The sequence below is a fragment of the Eimeria acervulina genome, genomic scaffold (assembly GCF_000499425.1).
Source record: "Eimeria acervulina Houghton genomic scaffold, Eah_scaff23, whole genome shotgun sequence".
In the NCBI taxonomy this organism is placed as follows: Eukaryota; Apicomplexa; class Conoidasida; order Eucoccidiorida; family Eimeriidae; genus Eimeria; species Eimeria acervulina.
Window position 1 is genome coordinate 1 of NW_013550001.1, and position 19,532 is coordinate 19,532.

The 19,532-nt window shown below is 51.1% G+C and overlaps 2 protein-coding genes across 2 annotated transcripts; one reads left to right on the forward strand and one right to left on the reverse strand.

Annotated features, from left to right (window-relative positions):
• Window positions 1-3,518: 3,518 nt before the first annotated feature.
• On the forward strand, window positions 3,519-6,227 carry EAH_00005480 (hypothetical protein, conserved; the record flags this gene model as incomplete). Its single annotated transcript, XM_013396445.1, has 1 exon — window positions 3,519-6,227. One exon carries the CDS (start codon window positions 3,519-3,521, stop codon window positions 6,225-6,227), a length of 2,709 nt encoding a protein of 902 aa, XP_013251899.1.
• Window positions 6,228-10,723: 4,496 nt separating this feature from the next.
• On the reverse strand, window positions 10,724-19,439 carry EAH_00005490 (hypothetical protein, conserved; the record flags this gene model as incomplete). Its single annotated transcript, XM_013396446.1, has 10 exons — window positions 10,724-11,013; window positions 11,234-11,321; window positions 11,506-13,963; window positions 14,090-14,827; window positions 14,985-15,694; window positions 15,855-16,525; window positions 16,783-16,843; window positions 18,230-18,551; window positions 18,791-19,028; window positions 19,247-19,439. The coding sequence occupies 10 exons, from the start codon at window positions 19,437-19,439 to the stop codon at window positions 10,724-10,726; spliced, it is 5,769 nt and encodes a 1,922-aa protein (XP_013251900.1).
• Window positions 19,440-19,532: the final 93 nt, after the last annotated feature.

A 19,532-nucleotide genomic window follows, 5' to 3' on the forward strand; every position in this document is an offset into this window, starting at 1 on the left:
TATATATATATATATATATTCATTTATACTAGATAGAAAGAAGCACCTATTTGGTGTTTATTACGAATGGGGATTATACACCTGAAGAGTGGTTCTTATTTCACTGATATTTCTTTCTCTGAGATTGCCTTTAGAAAGGCTTCGTTTGATAATATAAACAGCCCCTGCTTAAAGGAGACATTGTCTTATGTGTCTCTTGTCTTCTGTGCTGCAGCAGGTTTATTAATAAAAGTAGCAGCCCCATTCTACCCGTGGGCGCATGCACGAACAGTTGCTGATACAGCAACTCCTAAACATTTCTTCACGTCTTATTAATTAATATAAACACAACCGGGTGTATGTACAGTATGGTGTATATACAGTATGGGTATATACACTTTAGGAGTATAGGAGACAGTGCCGCCTTTAAGTAGGGGTTATATATATTATATATTAACGACAGGATTATAAAGAAAAAATATCTGTAAAAGAATAATCACCCTTCTGGTATTTAATCTCTATTTATAATAAACACCAATTAAGTGCTTCTTTCTGTCTAATACCTCTGCTATATATATATATGTAATATATATATATATATATATACATATATATATATATATATATATAAATATACATATATGTATATATATGTATATATATATGTTATTTGGCGTTTATTATACATGGAGAGTAAATACCTGAAGAGTGATTATTATCTGTGTGTATCCCCCTAAAGCGTACATACCCATAATGTATATACAGCTGGCTGTGCTGTATACACATTAGCCGCTTGTGTTAGGTGTATATACATCAGGCGTATATACACCAGGCGTCGAGACAGCTGGTGTATAGATGAGCATATCAGGTCTATATGCATCAGGCGTATATAGAGGAGATGTATAGGCATCAGGTGTATAGGCATCGCGTGTATAGGTATCACGTGTATAGGCATCAGGTGTATAGGCAGCAGGTATATCCAGCAGGTGTATATAAATCAAGTGTTTATACATACGCTCTATATACATTTTGCATGATTCCATTATATAATGTATATGTGCATATATATATATATACATATATATATATATATATATGTATGTATGTATGTATGCATGTATAACATTCGACATGCATGTACTTATTTATGTCAATAATATTTACACGAGTTGCATATACATTACATATACACATGTATAAATATATATATATATATATACATATGCAATAGAAAATGTATACACATACATATATATATATATATATATATATATATTTCTCTATATCTACACCTATATATCTATATATATGTTTATCAGGTGAATACACAATATATATATATATATAAACATAGATAGATAGTCATACATTACATATATATACATTATATATGTATGTATACATATATGCATATATACATCAGGCGCATATATATTACATATATGTATATATGTATGTAGACATCAGGCGTATATAGATTACATATATATATATATATATATATATATATAAACACATATGCATGTATACGTCTTATATAGAATACATATATACATATGTATGCATATATATATTATATCGTTCTATGTTTATGCATATGAATATATTTTTCAGGTGTATATAGATAATGCATGTATATATATGTATACATATATATATATATATATTCATTATATATATGCTTATCTATATATATCTATATATACACCTGGTGTATATAGATAATGCATGTCTATTTGTATACAGTATACATATTATTATACATATCTATATACTTCAGGTGTAGAAGAATAATACATATATATGCATCATATATATACCTATATGTAGCTATGCATATATTATATATATATATTATATATAATATATATAGACGAGTCCACTCATGTATATCTATATATACATATACAGATGCATATTAATTATATACATGTATATATATAGATATATATGTATATATACATATAGATATCTATACATATATTATATATATAACATATATATATATATGCAATGGGTGTATGCATATATATATATATATATATATGCAATGGGTATCGACGCGGTGGGGTGTTATTTAGAGACGCGAAGGCCAGCTGGTGCCTTCGCAATATTCAGTAGGGGTTTTAAAATAAAAATAAAAATAAATAAAATAAAAATAAAAATATATTTTATTATGTACTGCTTATGATAATGCTGCAGCTGCTGTATCGGCTAGGCAAACCATACAGAGAAGCATAAGGGTTGATGATTATACAAGAAGCCAGGGGTTTGTGTCTATGCTTCTCTTTGCTGCAGCAGCAGTAGCAGCAGCAGAGAAGAATATTCTTTTTAATACTAATTAAAAGAATTGCTGCTTTATTTACTTCATCATACATAAACAAATAATAAACGCTCACAGGGAGCGGATCCCCCTACACCGAGGGAGCGTTTTGCTTCTTCACTCCCTCTGCTTTAGGATTTAGGGTTTAGGGTTTAGGGTTTAGTGTTTAGGGTTTACTGTTCGGGGTTTCCGTTTTTATTTTCCGTATTTTTTGATATTCTCCTACAGTTTTTTATTATTTCTTCTCTATGCTGCTGCTGCTGCAGTCGTGGCAATAACCTGCTGCTGCTGCTGCTGCTGCGGCTGCTGCTGCTTGCTTCCTGCTCTGTTCGTGTTTGTCTTCTATTCCGTTTCTACCATCTCTTGCTGCTTTTCACTGAAGACATACTCCTAAAAGCCTTGGCTTTTTGCTGCAGCAGCATTCCCCATTCAGAGCAGCAGCAGCAGCAGGGGCTGTTGCGCCTGCTCTGTGCTTGCATGCTTCCGCTTTTGTCGCATCTTTGCTGCAGCAGCAGCAGCAGCAAAGCTTCAGCAGCCCGCTACAGCGAGAAGCATTGAGCTGCTAAGCCTCGGAGGTCACCGAGAGATCTATAGGGCGTCAGTAGTGTTGGCTGCTGCTGCTGCTTCTGCTGTTGCTGCTGCTGCTATTGCTGCAACCACTAGGAGCAGCGGCTTCTGCGCCGCCGCTGCTGCTGTTGCTTCTGTTGCTGTTCGTTGCGCCCCTTCTGTTTTTTGACGAATTGCACGCTGCAGCACCAAAGGGTTGCTGCTTAAAGGTGGGCCTTTTGCTGCCTTTGCTGCTTTTGCTGCTGCTGCTGATCTTGCTTTTCTTACTATCGAGGCAGCAGCAGCTCTCCGCGCCACGGCAGTGTATTGCGGCCTGCTATTTGCCCTGGCTGTTGGAGTGTATGCTGTGCTCTACAACAGCAGCAGCAGCGTCAGCAGCAGCAGCAGTAACAGCTCCAGCAGCAGCAGCTCCAGCAGCAGCAGCAGCAGAAACAGCTGTGATCTGGTGCTCTCCTATCATACGGGGCATTTTATTTTTTGGTGGCTGTACAATGAAGAAGTGGTGGGAAGCAGAGAAGTGCTGAGTCTTCCGCTGCTCCTCCGTCGCACCGAGAGCTGCAGCAGCAGCAGCAGCTGCTGCTGCAGCATTATGTGAGTATTTCCGATTCTTTTTGGTGCATCTTCTTAAGTGAGACTGCTTGTTAAGCCAATGAAACCTGCAGCAGTTGGGTGGGGAGGCAGGCCGCCACGCGCGCCTTTGTCTCTGCTGCTTTTGCTGCTTTTGCTGCTGCTGCTGTTAGACCGTGGCAGCAGCAGCAGCAGCAGCAGCAACGGCCTGGGGCTCACGCAGAGCCCGAGCCATTCACCCGAGAGGCTGGCTGTAGAAGAGCAGTTGGAGGGAGAGGCCTCTCCTACCGGTAGCCCGGCAGGAGGAGCAACAGCAACAGCAGCAGCAGAATCACCCGCAGAAGCAGCAGCAGCAGAAGAAGCAGCAGGAGCACCAGCACCAGCAGCAGACCAGCCGCTGGTCTGGGGAAAGATGGCAAAATCAAAGGTGCTGCCTTCGCTGAAGAAATTCAGGAGCCCGCTGCAGCAGCTGCTGCTGCTGCTGCTGTCAACGCTGGCAGCATACCGTTTTTTTGGGGTGTATGCACAGGTAGATGAAGACTTAGGAGATAAAGATAAAGGAGACAGTAAAGGTGTAAAGGAGACAGGAGAAGAGGGGGGAGAAGGCAATGAAGATACACGAAAAGACGAAGAAACAAAGCCAGAAGACCCCGTGAAGGAGCTGCTGTTAGAGGCAAGAGAGAGGCTCAAACGGGCGCGATCAGAGAGAGAGAAAGCTTTCTTCAGGGTTGAGGTGTATGCAGAGACAGTAGGTGAAGACATGGCTGATGCTTGGCAGCAGATTGAGGCCACGAGGAAAGCTGCCGAGATCTGGGAGCAGTACGGGAAGCAGTTTGCTGCTGCTGCTGCTGCATTTGGTGCGGGTGCACCGGATGCAGCAGAGAAGATGCGAAGTGCTGCTGCTGGGTTGCTGAAGGAGATGCGTGATCAGGTGGCTAAGTACCGAGAGAACCTGCAGCAGCAGGAGCTGAAGCAGCGGCAGGAACTGCAGCGGTGGCATTTGTGCCGGCGTTTGGAGCTGCTTGCAGATGCTGCAAAGGAAGGAGAGCCAACAGAATCTCTTATAAGGGATTTGGTGCAGCTGGATGTGCATGCAGCAGAAGATGCAGCAGCTTCTGCGCTAAGCGGCAGCGCGCCTTGGAGGAATGAGCTCCTGAAGCAGCAGCAGGAGCTGCAGCAGCAGATAGATGAGCTGCAGAAGGAAAGAGATTCTCTTTCATTGAAAATGACGCAACTGTCAGCTAGAGAGGAGCTGCTGGAGTCGGCGAAACAAGAGTTTGCTGCTGTTGCAGAGCGGGTGCGCGGCTTGACCGGGGATAAGGAAGCAAAGCCTGAAGCAGGAACAGAAGGAGAAGCAGCAGGAGGAGCAGCAGCAGAAACAGAAGACGAACCAGGGATAGAAGCATTAACAAAGCTGGAGAGAGATTTGATGCAGGTACGCATTGGCTTACGAAGAGTAAATGATAAGATAATCTATACAGCAGAAGCTATAGAAGGACTTCATGTAGAGGAAGGCCGGACGGGGCTTGCAAGAGCAATGCTGAGACTTATACGCACCAAAGGCATGGCAGGAGAAGAAGCTGTTGCTGCACTTACTGGAACTGGAGCGTCACAAGGAGTAGATATAGAAGGTGCTGTCCTAGATACAATAGATGTTGAAAGAAAACAGAGAGCAGTTGTACGAGCTAACAATTATCTGCACGGCGTGGTGTACAGGAGAGTTCGATATAAAGAGACATTATTGATGCTCCAGGCAGAGAAGGAAGTATTAACAGCAAAAGAAGAGCTGCTAATTCGTGAACTGGAGAGATACCGAGGAACTTTAAAAGAAAGGGTCCGTTATCCTGAAATATATGGCATAGCAACATGGTGGAATATTAAACAACAGATGCAACAAAGAAAAGATGCTGTTGCTGCTGTGCTAGAGAAGACGGGGAACTTCGGTTCAAAAGCATTTGGAGGGATAGCTAAAGAAGCATTCCCACTTAAGTACATTTCCAGGCATGTTGCTCCTTATGCAGACGACCTTCTTGTGGCTCTAGGCGAAATCTTTGAAGGAAATACAGCAACACGTCTGGCTATATCTGAGGCATGCAATAGGATTGCAGACCAACAAGTTATAGAGCTGCTGCAGCAGGAGCCTCTTGAAGACTTACTTGCTGCTGCTGCGGGAGATAAAGACTCTCCCTTGCTTCTGGAGGTATTTACAGCTCGGTGGGAGGCCGTGCAAACTTTAGTAACAACTTCTCGTGTACAGCTGAAGCAAACGGAAGAGAGAGTAAATGAATTAAGATCAGCACTTCACTCCCTTGCGGCTGTACGGAGGTGGAGCTCAAACGCATTCAGAAGAGAGCTTTCTGCACTTGTTTTTCTAGCTCAGCAGCAATCCAACATAGAGTACTTCAAGGGTATGCTAAGCAGGCTAGGACAAGTAAAGAGGGGAGAAGTACGTGTTGCAGCACAAGAGCTTGTGCAAGAAGCTCTGTGGACAAACCTACAGCGCCGTTCGATGTACGGAGATAATGAAGAAGTACTTGAGAGGATTAGCAATGTGCATGCAGATGTTCTAGCAGAACTCGATAAGGAACTGGCAACGGTTGCTGCAGAAATAGCACGGGAAGAAGATTATTATGCTCCGGCTGTCACACCTGCAGAGCTGCCTGACCCCCCACTCAAGATACATGATGACGCTGCTGCTGCTGCTGCTCTTGTAACTGAGACTATCCCCAATGTGCTGCAGCTGAGTAAGCGTAAGGAGCCCCCCCAACAGCAAGGAAAGAAAGCTTCATAGACGCATCAACCCTAGACCCTAGACCCTAAACCCTAAACCTTGAACCGTAAACCCTAAACCCTGCACCCTTTTTCAAGGGGAGCACTCCTCCAGCAGCAATCGCAGCGACGGGGGCAAGGGGAGCGCGCTGCTGCGGCGATAGCTGTAGCAGCAGCAGCAGCAGCAGCAGCGCTGCACGTGCACACACGGCTCCAGTTGCCGGTTTCATTGCAGCAAAAGCTTCACGGGGACCACACGACTGAAGACCGTTCTGCTGCAGAGGGAGACGGAAGAGAACAGCAGCAGGAGGCAGGAGACAGCAGCAGAAGACAAGAGGCAAGGGCTTGCCTAATCCGTAGCAGCAGCAGCAACGCAGCAGCGCTGCTCGCTGCAGACAATAAACCCGAACAGGATCTTAGGGAGGAGGACGCTTCAAGCCGCAACAAATGCAGTATTAAAGACAACAGCAAGAGAATCGGGAGGGGTACCGAGGAGCAAAGCATTTGCAGCAGCGGATGCAGCAGCAGCAGCAGCAGCAGCAACTGCAGCAGCAAATGCAGCAGCAGCGGCAGCAAGCGAAAGATAACACTCACGCCAACGCAGGCCTTTCTCTTGTGTTTTTATTTTTTTTGAGCATGGAAGCCCTAAACCGTAAATTCTGAACCCTAGACGGTATACCGTAAGCTGGAGGCTGTAATCCCTAAACCGTAAACCCTAAACCCTAAACCCTAGGCCCTAAACCACAGGAAGACGAATTGGGTGGTTGCGGAGACTGTGCGCTGCGGGATCATCTGGAGGGAGGGTTTAGGGTTTAGGGTTCAGGCACCGAAGTCAGTGAAGTGTACGTACACTTGAACAACGGGATTTGACGCCGATTTATCTGCAGACAGACGAGTCGGCGTATATGCGGAATATAAAATATATATAATATATATTATATATATTGTTGTATATGAAGACATAAAATGCAGGGAATGTATCTATTTTCTCCGTGTATAGCACATGTGCATATGTCCTGAACCTGCAACAGCAGATCGTGCATGCATGCACGCTTTCGTGCATGCATATCATGCATGCATGCGTTCGTTCAAGCATGCATGCACCTCATACATGCATGCGTACGTGTGTGCATGCATGCACATGCTTGCATACGTTCGTGCATGCCTGCATGCAAATACATGCATGCATGCATGCACATGATATATGCATGTACATAATACATGCATGCACATCATACGTGCATGCATGCACGCATGCATGGTGATGCGCCCACATGAAAGGAAAAGTGTAGAGGCCAGTATGCGAGCCTCCAGCAGCAGAAACAAAGCCGCAGAAAGGCCTTTGCTTTAGAGGGAAGGCCTTCATTCATTTATTGTGTTGCTACGGGTCTGACTTGAGGTTGCCTGTTGCCTTTCTTTGTGTTTTGTGCTCTTGTGCATGTGCACGGCGTACCCTCTGCATGCATGCATGCATGCGTGCATACATGCAGCGGTGTATGTACAGCACAGTCGTGTACACCGCAGTGCAGCTGCAGCGGCTCTACGCATTTTAAATATTGCATATGGCGACAGCATCATCAACTCTGCTGCCCGCTGGACGCCGCCGCAGCTAGCTGCAATGGAACACTAGCTAGCTAGCTAGCTAGCTAGCTTGTGACGTAGCTACCGAACTACCTAGCCACGTAGCTAGCTGGTTAGCTAGCTAGCTAGCTAAGTAGCTATGGCAGGGCTGCGGAGGAGCGCTCTTCTAACAAGCATTTACCAACTGTAGTACTTGGTACAAATGCTAACATCAGGCGCAGACCGCGGGCTGGCTAGCTAGTATATATATATGTATATATGTATATATGTATATATGCATATGCCTAGATATCTGTAAAAGGATCCTCTACATATATAAATATATGCATGAAATATGTATATCTAACAATTTTACACATATATGTAATGTATATATGCATATATACATTATATAATATATATATTTATATATATACATATTTGTACACAAGCACAAATATATATGAATGTACGTGGAGACATGTGCTGCCTATATATATAATTATGTGTATATATATAATATTTAAATGCATTTAAACCGCCATTGCATGCAGCAGAGGGAGCTGGGCTCTTTTTTTGTTTCTTTGCTTCCCTCAGTCGTCAGGGGTTTAGCGTTTAGCGTTTAGGGTTTAGGGCTTAAGGCTTAGGGTTTAGGGTTAAGCTGCATCTGCTGAGCTCAACACAAACTTTCGCTTTAGAACGAAGGCCCTAAACCCTTAGGCAGAGAGACAAGAGATGCTTAGGGTTTAGGGTTTAGGGTTTAGGGTTTAGGGTTTTGCCCGGTCTTCGGTGCTACCATAGAAGTCTGTTCCAAGCTGATAGACGAAGCAGGGCTAATGAGGGATGGGGTCTAACTGCTGCTGCTGCTGTTGCTGTTGCTGCTGCTGACGGTGTTGTCAGCACTGCATGCAGTTAAACACTGAAGGGCGCCCGTAGCAGTGGGCGCATGCAACAGCGTAGCTAGCAGGCTACCTGAACGGCCTAAGCGGCTAGCTGGCCAGCTGCGGCTAGCTGCAGCAAGCCACGGCTAGCCACGGCTCGTCGCAGCTATGCATAGCTAACCACAGCTAGTCATAGCTAGCCATACCTAGCCACAGCTAGCCACACAGCTCCGCGCAAGCCCCTAGATAGCTTCGCCTCTCTGGGGAAAGAAGCAGCAGAAGACAACAGCTGAGTTTTGACTATTTTGTCTGCAGACAACAAACAAGGGGTTTAGAAGTGCACAACGCATTAAACGCATTTGACTACTCTACAGCTCTAAGTAGCTAACTGACAGCTGGCTAGCTAGCTAACAACTAGCTAGATAGGTAGCTAAGGCGGTTGCGCGCTTCTCAGGGGCCCCGTGGGGCCCCCCCCAACCCCGGTCTGGGGCCCCACAGGGCCCCCCTCTCTGTTTTTCCTTCTGCATTTTCACTCAGCCTCTTTCTTTTATTAAATATATTTGTTTAAAATTAAAGAAAAGAAGAAAAGAAAGGTAATAGACAAGCAAGCAACTCCCGGTGCTGCAGCAGCATGCGGGGGGGGCCTTCTGTAAGCGAGAGCAGGGGAGGGGCCCCCTCAAGAGCAGCAACAGCAGCAACAGCAGCAGGACCTTTTGCTTCTGCTGCTGCTGCTGCAACTGCTGCTGTTAGAAATGATTACAAGAGCGAACGCGCTGTAGCACTGCATGAAGTCAGCTCGCTGCCCCCGGGCCGCGAGGTGTATGTACAGCTGGGCGGCGTCTTCCTCCTAGCTGATGCAGCAACTGCTAAAAGCAAACTGCAGCAGCAGCAACAACAGCAGCAGCAGCAGCAACAGCCATAGCCGGAACGGGCCACCCAAAGACTACTGCAGCATCCAGTAGCAACACTATGGAGCAGTGGCAGTAGCAACATCTGCAGCAGCAGTGTATGCAGTTGCAGCATCTGCAGCAGCAGTATATGCAGCAGCAGCACTAGCAGCAACAATATACGCAGCAGCAGTACCTGCAGCAACAGTACCTGCGGCAGCAGTACCTGCAGCAACAGTATCTGCAGCAACAGTACCTGGGGCAGCAGTACCTGCAGCAGCAGTATCTACAGCTGCAGTACCTGCAGCAGCAGCATCTGCAGCAGCGGTATCTGCTTCAACAAGCGTTTGCATCGGGCGGCAGCAGCAGCTGCTGCTGCTGCACTTCCACGCATAAAGCGGCTGCGCCTGCAGCACAGCCTAACCCAGTAAGCTGCGGGGGCTCTGCCACCATAGCTAGCCAGCCACTAGATAGGTAGCTATCTGGCAGCTAGCTAGCTAGTGGCTGGCGAGCTAGCTAGCCGTATCGGCAGGCAGCCCTGCGGCGGTGCAGCAGCGCGAAGCTGCTGTTAGGACGCACCTTTGCTGTTTTTTTAGAGTTGGTTTGGAGGCGGATCGGTTGCTAGGTTTCCATGTGTCAATGCAGGTGGCTAGCTATCTAGCTAGCTGCTTAGCTAGCTACCTAGCTAGTCACCTAGCTATCCATCTAACTAGCCACCTAGCCATCCAGCTGGCCATCTAGCTAGCCCTACAACAAGCTAGCCATCTACCTAAGCAGCTACCTAGTTAACTAGCCATCTAGCTAAGCAGCAAGATAGCCTTCTAGCCATTCATCTGGCGAGCTAACCATAGAACTAGCCCTACAGATAGCTTGCTATCCGTCTAGCTAGCCACGCATGCTGCCTTGTCGCTAGCCGTCTAGCTAGCTATCTAGCTAGCTAGATAGCTAGTTATCTAGCTAGCTAGCTGTGAGCATAAACAGAAGCCATGGGCCTTATTATATATCCCATTGAGCTGTCATGTGACGCCCCTGCTGAAACAAAGCTGCTGCAGCACCGACCCGAACAGCAGCGAACAGCAGCAGATGTTGCTGCTGCAGCTCCAGACACGACAGCGAGTGACAGCTGCTGCTGCTGCAGCTCCCGCGGCGTGTTGCGGGGCAAAGCTAGCTAGCTAGCTAGCTAGCTAGCTTTATTCGAGGGGGTTGGTGGCCCTCGCCCTTGTCCAGATGCTCTTATCCTCTGGTGCAGCACCGGCTGCTGCAGGAGCAGGAGCAGCAGCAGAGACTGGCATGCTACCTACACCGCCGAAAGGAGACGCGTTGCTTAACTGTCCCCACCCTCCAAACCCCTGCTGCTGCGGCTGCTGCTCCTGCTGCTGCTGCTGCTGCTGCGCTGCAGCGGCAAAGAAACCCCCCGAAGACGGCTGTTGCGCGAGAGAAGCAAAGCCTGTCCCCTGGGATGCAAATGCAGAGAATCCCCCTGAGACGGCAGCAGCAGCAGAAGCAACAGCAGAAGCAACAGCAGCAGCACAAGCAACAGCATCAGCACCACAGGGTTCAGCGCTTTCCTTCAGCTGCTGCAGCAGCAGTCAGCACCACGAGGACAGGGAACGTAGAGCGAGCGGAGGTCTCCAGCTGCTTCGGTGCAGCAGCAGCAGCACTGCAGCAGCAACTGATTGGATTTGATTATTTCTGCTTACCCTGAACCTGTCCCCCGGAGGCGATCCCAGGCCCTGCTGCAGTGGGGCCTCCTTCTAGCTGCAGGTCTCCAAGCCCGCTGTTGTTGGACTGCAGCAGCAGCAGCAACAGCAGCAGAAGCAGAAGCAGTCAATGCAAGCGCAAACCCCAAGGTTGCGATGCTGCTGCGGCAAAAGCACCTGCAACTGTTGTGTCTGCAGCAGCAGCAGCAAAAACAGGAGCAGCGACAACAGCGGCAGCAGCAACAGCAGCAACAGCAGCAGCTTCAACGTACCAGCCCAAAGTTGTAGGTCTGCCGCTGCCCTAGAGATAAGTCGCTAACGTTTACATTGCCGAGGGAGAGCAGTGGCTGCTGCTGCTGTTGTTGCTGTTGCTGCTGCTGTTGCTGCTGCTGTTGCGAGAAGAATGAACTGCCAAAAGGAGACGGCGAAGCAGACTGTGCCTGACTGCCGAATCCTGCAGCAGTTGCTGCTGCAGTGTCCCCGCTGCTGCTGCTGCTGCTGCTGTCGAATAGACCCGGCCCTAGGATGCTTACCAGGCCCCCCTTGGGGGGCCCCTGCGAGGCCCCTCCCCCGAAGGGCCCCCCCCCTCCAAAAGGCCCTGAGGCAAGAGCAGAGCCTGCGAAGCCTGAGGTTTGTTTGGGTGTCCCTGCAGCAAGACTGCTGCCAATCCCCTTTATGTCTATGGGCCCGCTGCTGCTGCTGCTGCTGCCAAAGCCCCCACCAAAGAAACTCGTTGAAGGAGCAGACGCATCCGCCTTGTTGCTGCTGCTACTGCTGCTGCTGCTGTTGTTCGTGTTACTGCTGCTGCCAAACAGACCACCATCGCCGGTGTTGCTGCTGCCAAAGAGACCACCACTGGTGCTGCTGCTGCTGCTGCTACCGAAGAGACCCCCACCGCTGCCGCTGCTGCTCCCGCTGCTGCTGCCGAAGAGACCGCTCCCACTGCTGCTGCTGCTGCTGCTTCCAAATAGACCGCCCTCGCTGCTGCTGCTGCTGCTGCTGCTTCCAAATAGTCCCTCGCTGCTGCTGCTGCTGCTGCTGCCGAAGCGAGCGCTCCCGCTGCTGCTGCTGCTGCTGCCGAAGAGACCACCGCCGCTGCTGTTGCTGCTGCCAAAGATGCTGCCGCCTTTGCTGCTACTGCTGCTGCCGAAGAAGCTGCCACAGCTGCCGTTTGTGCTGCTACCGAAGTGCCCGCGTTGGCTGTTGCTGCTGCTGCTGCTAGGTTCAACAGCAGCAGCAGCAAGGAATGATCCTTTGAAGGGACTGCTGGCTCCTTGTGGGGTGTCTTGTGTATCTGCTGCTTCGCCTTGTGGAGCAGCAGATATCTCCTTTGTGGGGCCCTCTGACACTCCTTCCCCCGTAGACGCCGAGCTGCCAGCACCAGCATCAGCAGCCTCCGTGGGATCGGGAGGCGGCACTGCCTTCGTGGGATCGGGGGGTAGTACTGCCTTTGTGGGGTCGGGGGGTAGTACTGCCTTTGTGGGATCGGGGGGCGGCACTGCCTTTGTGGGATCGGGGGGTAGTACTGCCTTTGTGGGGTCGGGGGGTAGTACTGCCTTTGTGGGATCGGGGGGTAGTACTGCCTTCGTGGGATCGGGTGGTAGTACTGCCTTTGTGGGATCCGGGGGTAGTACTGCCTTTGTGGGATCGGGGGGTAGTACTGCCTTTGTGGGATCCGGGGGAAGTACTGCCTTCGTGGGATCCGGGGGAAGTACTGCTTTTGTGGGATCGGGGGGTAGTACTGCTTTTGTGGGGTCGGGGGGTAGTACTGCCTTCGTGGGATCGGGGGGCAGCGTGGCCTTCGTGGGGTGTGCTGTTTTGGTGGGATCGGTTATTTTGGTGGGATCGGGGGGAAGAACTGCGGTGTTAGAGAGACGGGCTGAAGCAGGTTGGGATATTGTGGGGTTGAGTTGCTGCTGCTGCTGCTTAGGTGGAGGAGACAGTTTGCTGCTGCTTGGTTGCTGCTTGTCTGCTGCTCTGTCTATAACTGTCTCTACCTGCAGCACATCCCTATGCTGCTCATTGCTGTCGCTTTCTAGAGCTGCATCCCTGCTGCTGCTCCTGCTGCTGCTGTTGCTGCTGCCGTGGTAACTCAGGGACCCCTTTCGGCTGCTGCTGGCTTCGCTGGCAAAGAACTCGCTGTTGCTGCTACTTCTGCTGCTGCTGCTTCTGCTGCTGCTGCTTCTGCTGCTGCTGCTGCTGCTTCTGCTGCTGAGCCCCTCGCAGCTGCTCGCTAGCGTCTCCCACATCTCTTCTACCTCCGTCTTCTTGTCGCATGCATCGAAGCTGCTGTCTCCATCATTAATGCATAGGGAGTCATCGGCTGCTTCTCCTCCTGCTGCTGTTCCTGCTAAGAAACTGTCTCCCACCTGCTGCTGCTGCTGCTGCAGGTGGGGGTATTGCTGCTGCTGCAGCTGCTGCAGCAGCGCACGCCGACCCGCAGCCTCGCGGGCGCGAGCAGCTGTCTCTTCCTGCAGCAATTGCTGCACCAGCGGCAGCATTGAATTGTCTCCTGCGGGTTTGACTGCAGATGCTGCCGCAGCAGTGGGTAGAGGCAAGTGCACCGGCAGCAGCAATTGCTGCTGCTGCTGCAGCTGCAGCAACTCCGCCTCGCCTTGCATTTCAGCTATCTCCGCAGCAGGTAGAGACCCAATGGGGAGACAGGTAGCAGCTTGCTGCTCGACAGCAGCAACAGCTTCCTCCAGCTCAGCAGCCTGCTGCTGCAGGAGCCTGCAACAAAACCCAGCAGCAGCAGCAGCAGCAGATGCGACATACGGTATGAGGGCATCACAGAGCCACCTCACAGAAAAACTACGCAGCAGCACAACAGCAGCAAAAGATATAGCTGGGTCTCACTTTGTCTTCTGCAGCAACTCCATGAGAGCTCTCTGCTGATGCTGTTGCTGCTGCTGTTGCTGTTGCTGCTGCTGCTCCTGCTGTTGATGCCCCTGCTGCAGTACTGGCGGCAATTCACAGCTCGCATCAACCGCCTCCCGCTTGCATGTAGGCTCAGCAGCTTCAGCATCAGCAGGAACATCTGCTGCTCCTGCTGCTGTTGCTGTTGCTGCTGCCCCTTCATCAGAAGCAATGAAGAGAGACTGCTGCATGCGGCTACGCAGTGTCTGTCTAGTTTGGGATGCCGGGAGCTCAGCTGCTGCTGCTTCGGTTGCTGCTGCTTCGGCTGCAGCAGTTGCTGCTGTTCCTGTTGCTGCTGATGGTGCTGCTGCCGATGGGACATGAGATGTTTGCTGCTGCAGCAACTCCTCCGCTGCGTCATCTAAAAAGTTGGACGGCAACATAAAACAAGCCCCGGGCCTGCACTGCCTCCTGCTGCTGCTGCTGCTGCTACTGTTGTTGCTGCTGCTGCTACTGTTGTTGCTGCTGCTGCTGCTGTTTGCAGGGGCTTCCGGTGGGCTGTCAACTTTCTGCTGCTGTTGCTGCTGCTGCTGCTGCTGCGGCTGCTGCTTCTGCTGCTTCTGCTGCGCATGCGCCGTTATGGGGATCGTCCGACCTATCATCCCCAGAGCAAGGGCCTCAGCCCGCCTCAGCAGCAGCAGCACTCGCTGCTGCTGCTGCGTCACTGCAGCACCCAGGCTGATGATACACCCCACACACACCGCAGCAAAGCAGCAGGTTCAGGAGGAGCAGCAGATACTGCAGCAGCAGCAAAACACGAGCAACCATAGAGTACCATGCACAGCAACAGCAAAAGGAACAACAACAGCAACAACAGCAGCAAGAGCAGCAGTACCGTTGCAGTATCTGTGCGGTTTCCTGCTCCTCCACGCCGTTCGCAAGGGCCATCTGTTCTTCATACAGCTGCTGCTGCAGCAACTGCTGCTGCTGCAGACGCAGCAGTAACTGCTGCAGTTGTCGTGCCCGTGCCCGCGCTGCAGCTCGCTGCTGCTGCAGCTCTTCTAGCTGGGCAGCAGCAGCCGCAGCAGCAGCAGGCGGCAGCAGCGCCAAGTCCTCCAGGTGCTGCTGCTCCTGTTCCGTCAGCAGCATGAGATTGTCGTTCCCCTCTATCTGCTGCTGAAGCAGCTGCTGCTGCATCAGCAACCTACTCAGCAGACGCCGCACTCTGCTGCTGTTCTGGGCCTGGGCCTCGTCTACGGACCGAAGCTGAGATAACCGCTGCAGCAGCAGCTGCTGCTGCTGCTGCACTGCATGCACAGCCTCCTGCAACCCCGCCACCTGCGAGGCCAAAGTGGTTGGCCGCTGCTGCTGCTGCTGCTGCAGCGGCTGCAGCTGCAGGAGCGGCTGCTGCTGGGTAGGCTGCTTCCCGTCAATCTGCTGCTGCTGCTGCTGCAGCTGCTCTGTCAGCGCCTTTCGTGCTGCACTGCAGCAGAGTTCAGACACCGCTAATCTCCACTCAAATACAAGCATTGCTGCAGCAAGAGGAGCAGCAACTGAAGCAGCAAGCAATCCGCTGGCCCCCAGCAGGTCTTCCCCTGCACTAACCTGCGACAATACAGCAGCAGCAGCAGCAGCAGCAGCAGCACGTTCATGCCCACGGAGCACAACATTTGCGGTAGGACCTACAGCTCCCCCGAAATCCTAGCAGCAGCAGCAGCAGCAGCAGCAACAGCAGCAGCAGGAGAGACAAACAGCTGCAACGTACTCGCTTCAGCACCGATACGACCTCTAAGTGTTCGGGAGTCTGCAGCTGCTGCCGCCACTTTTGAATGGCGCTGTTGCTGCTGCTGCTGCTGCTGCGTCTACGCGCTGCAGCATGCAGCGCCTTCGCTGCTGCTGCAAGCGTTGCCTCTTTTGCTGCTTTGCTGCTGCGGCCCCACTTACCCTCACCAGCAGCAGCTCGGCATCTGCGGCTGCGGTGCGTTTCTTTACTGTGTTTGCTTTTGCTGCTGCTGCCCCCCTCACGTTTGCTACTGCTGCTGCTGCTGCTGCCAGACTTCTTGCTGTGGCGCCGTGCCCCTTCTGCGCTGCCGCTGGGGTTTTTCGTGTTGCTGCTGTCTTTTCTGCTGCTACTACTACTGCTGCTGCTACTGCTGCTGCTGCTGCTACTGCTGCTGCTGCTGCTGCTGCTGCTACTGCTGCTGCTGCTGCTGCTGCTGCTACTGCCTGCTTCGTCTCGTGGAGCGGCTGGCTTCGCTTTTTCCTGCTGCAGCGGCTGCTCCTCTGCAAGGCGCTGGGACCAGGCGTTCATTTGCTGCTGCAGGTGCGCATCCTGCTGCTGCTGCTGCTGCAGTGGAGGCAGCAGGGGAATCTCAAGGGCCTCCGTGTCACGTACGAGGGTAGCGCAGCGGTCCGCCAGGTGTACAGTCACCTCTCCTGCAGCAAGTACACCCCACACAATAACCCAATTCCGAGCTGCAGCGACAGCAGCAGCACAACTGCAGCAGGAGCAGCACAACTGCGGCAGAAGCAGCAGCAACAGCAGCAAAACTGCAGCAGCAGCATCACTGCAGCAGGAGCAGCAAGCGCTGCCGCCTGAATGAATGGGGGAAACACAAGTGTATGTGCAGGCATACAGCGCTGATTAACCCTAAACCCTAAACCCTAAACCCTAAACCCTAAACTCTCCTAACCTGTTGACTCTGCAATGAAGAAAACTGCAGGAGAGGTGAGGAGAGGTGTATCCATATCCGCCTAAGACAGAGACAGAGAGACAGACAGCAAGAGAGACAGCAGCAGATGTATAAAAGAGACAGACGAAGACAGCGGAACAGCTATTTGCCTTGCTGCTTCTTGTTGATGTATATACTCTTTATAAGAACTCTGCTTTCTTCTCTCTCAGTCTTAATAACGAAGTAACTTTGAAAAAAACATGCAACTGTCTCCTTGTCTCCTCGCTGGCTTTCTCTGTACCTCAAACCCTTAAACCGCTACAAGCTACACAGTACGCGTAGTAGGGTTTAGGGTTTAGAACAAGTGTGTTAGGGTTTAGGGTTTATAAGGGTGTACAAAGGTAAGCAAGGGTTTTTCAGCGTTTAGAAAGGTTTAGGGTTTATAAGGGCTAATTAGGGTTTGTGGTTTAGAAGGGTTTGAAAGGCCGTATTACAGCTTATTAAGTTTAAAAGGGTCTACAAGGGTTTAGGGTTAGGGCTTAGGGTTAGGGTTTATGAGGATTTATTAAGTCTATAAGGGTTTATAAATGCATATGAGGGTTTATAAACGCATATAAGGGTTTATGAATGTTTATACGGGCTAGTTAATGCTTCTAAGGGTTTATAAGGCTTAATGAATGCGTATAAGGGTTTATAAGGGTTTATTAGGGTTTATAAGGGCTTAGGGTTTACGCCTTCTCTCATGATTGCATCAGGAAATGCAGTGAAGCAAGAGAGACCCAAGGGCCTCGCCTCTTCGTCTGCTGTCTCTAAACTGCTGCCTTCAGCTAATAAAATGCAGCGCCAACATCCATCCGCTGCAGCAGATAAAACATAAACAAAGACAAACACTCAACCTGCTGCTGCTGCTGCTGCTGCTGCTGCTGATGGTGCTGTTGATGGCGCTCCTGATAGGGCAGCTGCTGCTGCTGACACTGCTGTTGCTGCAAGTGCCTCCTCTGTCTCTAATGCTGCTTCCCGAACAGCAGCAGCAACAGCGGCAACAGCAGCAGTAGCAGCAGCAGCAAGTTCCTCACATTCTGTTGCTGCCTGGTTGTTGTCTCCCCAGCAGAGCCGTTTGCTGCTGCTTGCTGTTTGCTGCTGAACGAAGGCGTTGCATGCAAAGAAAGACAGCTGTGTGGTGTCTGTACACCTCACGCAAACAGCCCCCCATTCTAGCAGCGGCAGGAAGACCCCGCTTGTTGCTGCTCGCATCCTCCCGATGTATATCTGCAGCAGCAGCAGCAGCAGCAGCAGAAAGAAGCAGCAGAAAGGTGTAGCCGTATGCAAACACGCGCATAAGGCAGCAGCAGCAGCTACAATACACTGCAGTAAAGCTAGCAGCAGCACCAGTAACTCTCCTAGGAGCCGCAAATCCAGCAGCAGCCGATGCAGCAGCAGATGCAGCAGCAAGAGAGTCAACAATCACCTCGTTCAAAGCAGCGGCAACCGGCACCAGCCGCAGCTCCTGTTGCTGCTGCTGCTGCTGCACGGGCTCGAGCTTGGTGAAGAGCAGCAGAGAGGAGAAGGCGGGGTTTTCTGCTTCAAGGAAGGCGTCCTCTTCAGCAGCACTTGCAAATTGCTGCTGCTGCTGCTGGTCATCGCCCTCCTCAAGGTCTGCATCTTCCACAGCAAACAGAGCAGCAAGGAAAGGACCCGCAGCACCAGCAGCAGCAGCAGCAGCAGCGCCATCCGCTTCTGCTGCTGAGAAACCCGGAGAGATCCAGGAGAGGCCCAAGCACCGGCCCTTTCTGCAGCAAAACCCCACAGCAGCAGCAGCAGCAGCAGGAGACAAAATGTTTGCCGCTCCAGTTGCGAAGAAGCTGCTGAACTCCAGCCGCACAGGTGCAGCAGCAGCAGCACGACGACGGGCTTTGAGCAGCAGCAAACAGCGGCGGCAGCAGCAACAGCAGCACTGCCACTAGCAGAAGAAGCATCAGCATCAGCAACAGCAGCAGCAGCAGCAGCAACAGAAACAGCAGCAACCCACCCCTTTGCAAGAGCTGCTCCCTCTGGATTCAGCGGCCCTTCCAGGCCTGCAAGGCTAATGGGAACCAGGCACAGGTCCTTGCTGCTGCTGCTGCTGTTGCTGCTGCTGCTGCTGCTGTTGCTGCTGCTATCTGCATGCGTTTTCAAGGCCCACAGTGCCAGGGGAGAGCGAGAAGCCAGCAGCGCGACTGTCCCCTTTAAAGGCCCTTCTTCATCAGTCCCCGTAAAGCCCGTAATTGCTGCAGCAGCAACAGCAGCAGCAGCAGCAGCAGCAGCAGATCCCCACGCCTTTCCATGTAGGCGGAAATGGCCGCAGCAGCAGACGACTTCGTGTGGCAGCAGCAGCAGCCGCAGTAACAGCTGCAGCAACAGGAACTCCGGCAGAACCAGCTGCGAGCAGCAACAGCAACGGCAGCTGCAGCAGCAGCAACAGCAGCAGCAGCAAGCCCCAACTTACAGGATATTCTCAGCGGTGGAGACACTGCGAGGTGTACGTCCCCTTTGCCGTCAGCAATAAAGAGGCCGCTGCTGTACGAGTTCAGCAGCAGCCGGCCGTCGCCTGCAGCAGCAGCAGCAGCAGCAGCAGCAGCAGGAGCAGAAGCAACAGCAGATGACGCAGCAACAACAGCAGATTCAGCAGCATTAGCCATCTCGGCATCGAACGCCCTAAGCCAAAGGCAGCAGAACACGAGGCACGAACGGGAACAGCAGCAGCAGCAAGAACAGCAGCAGCAGCAGCAGCA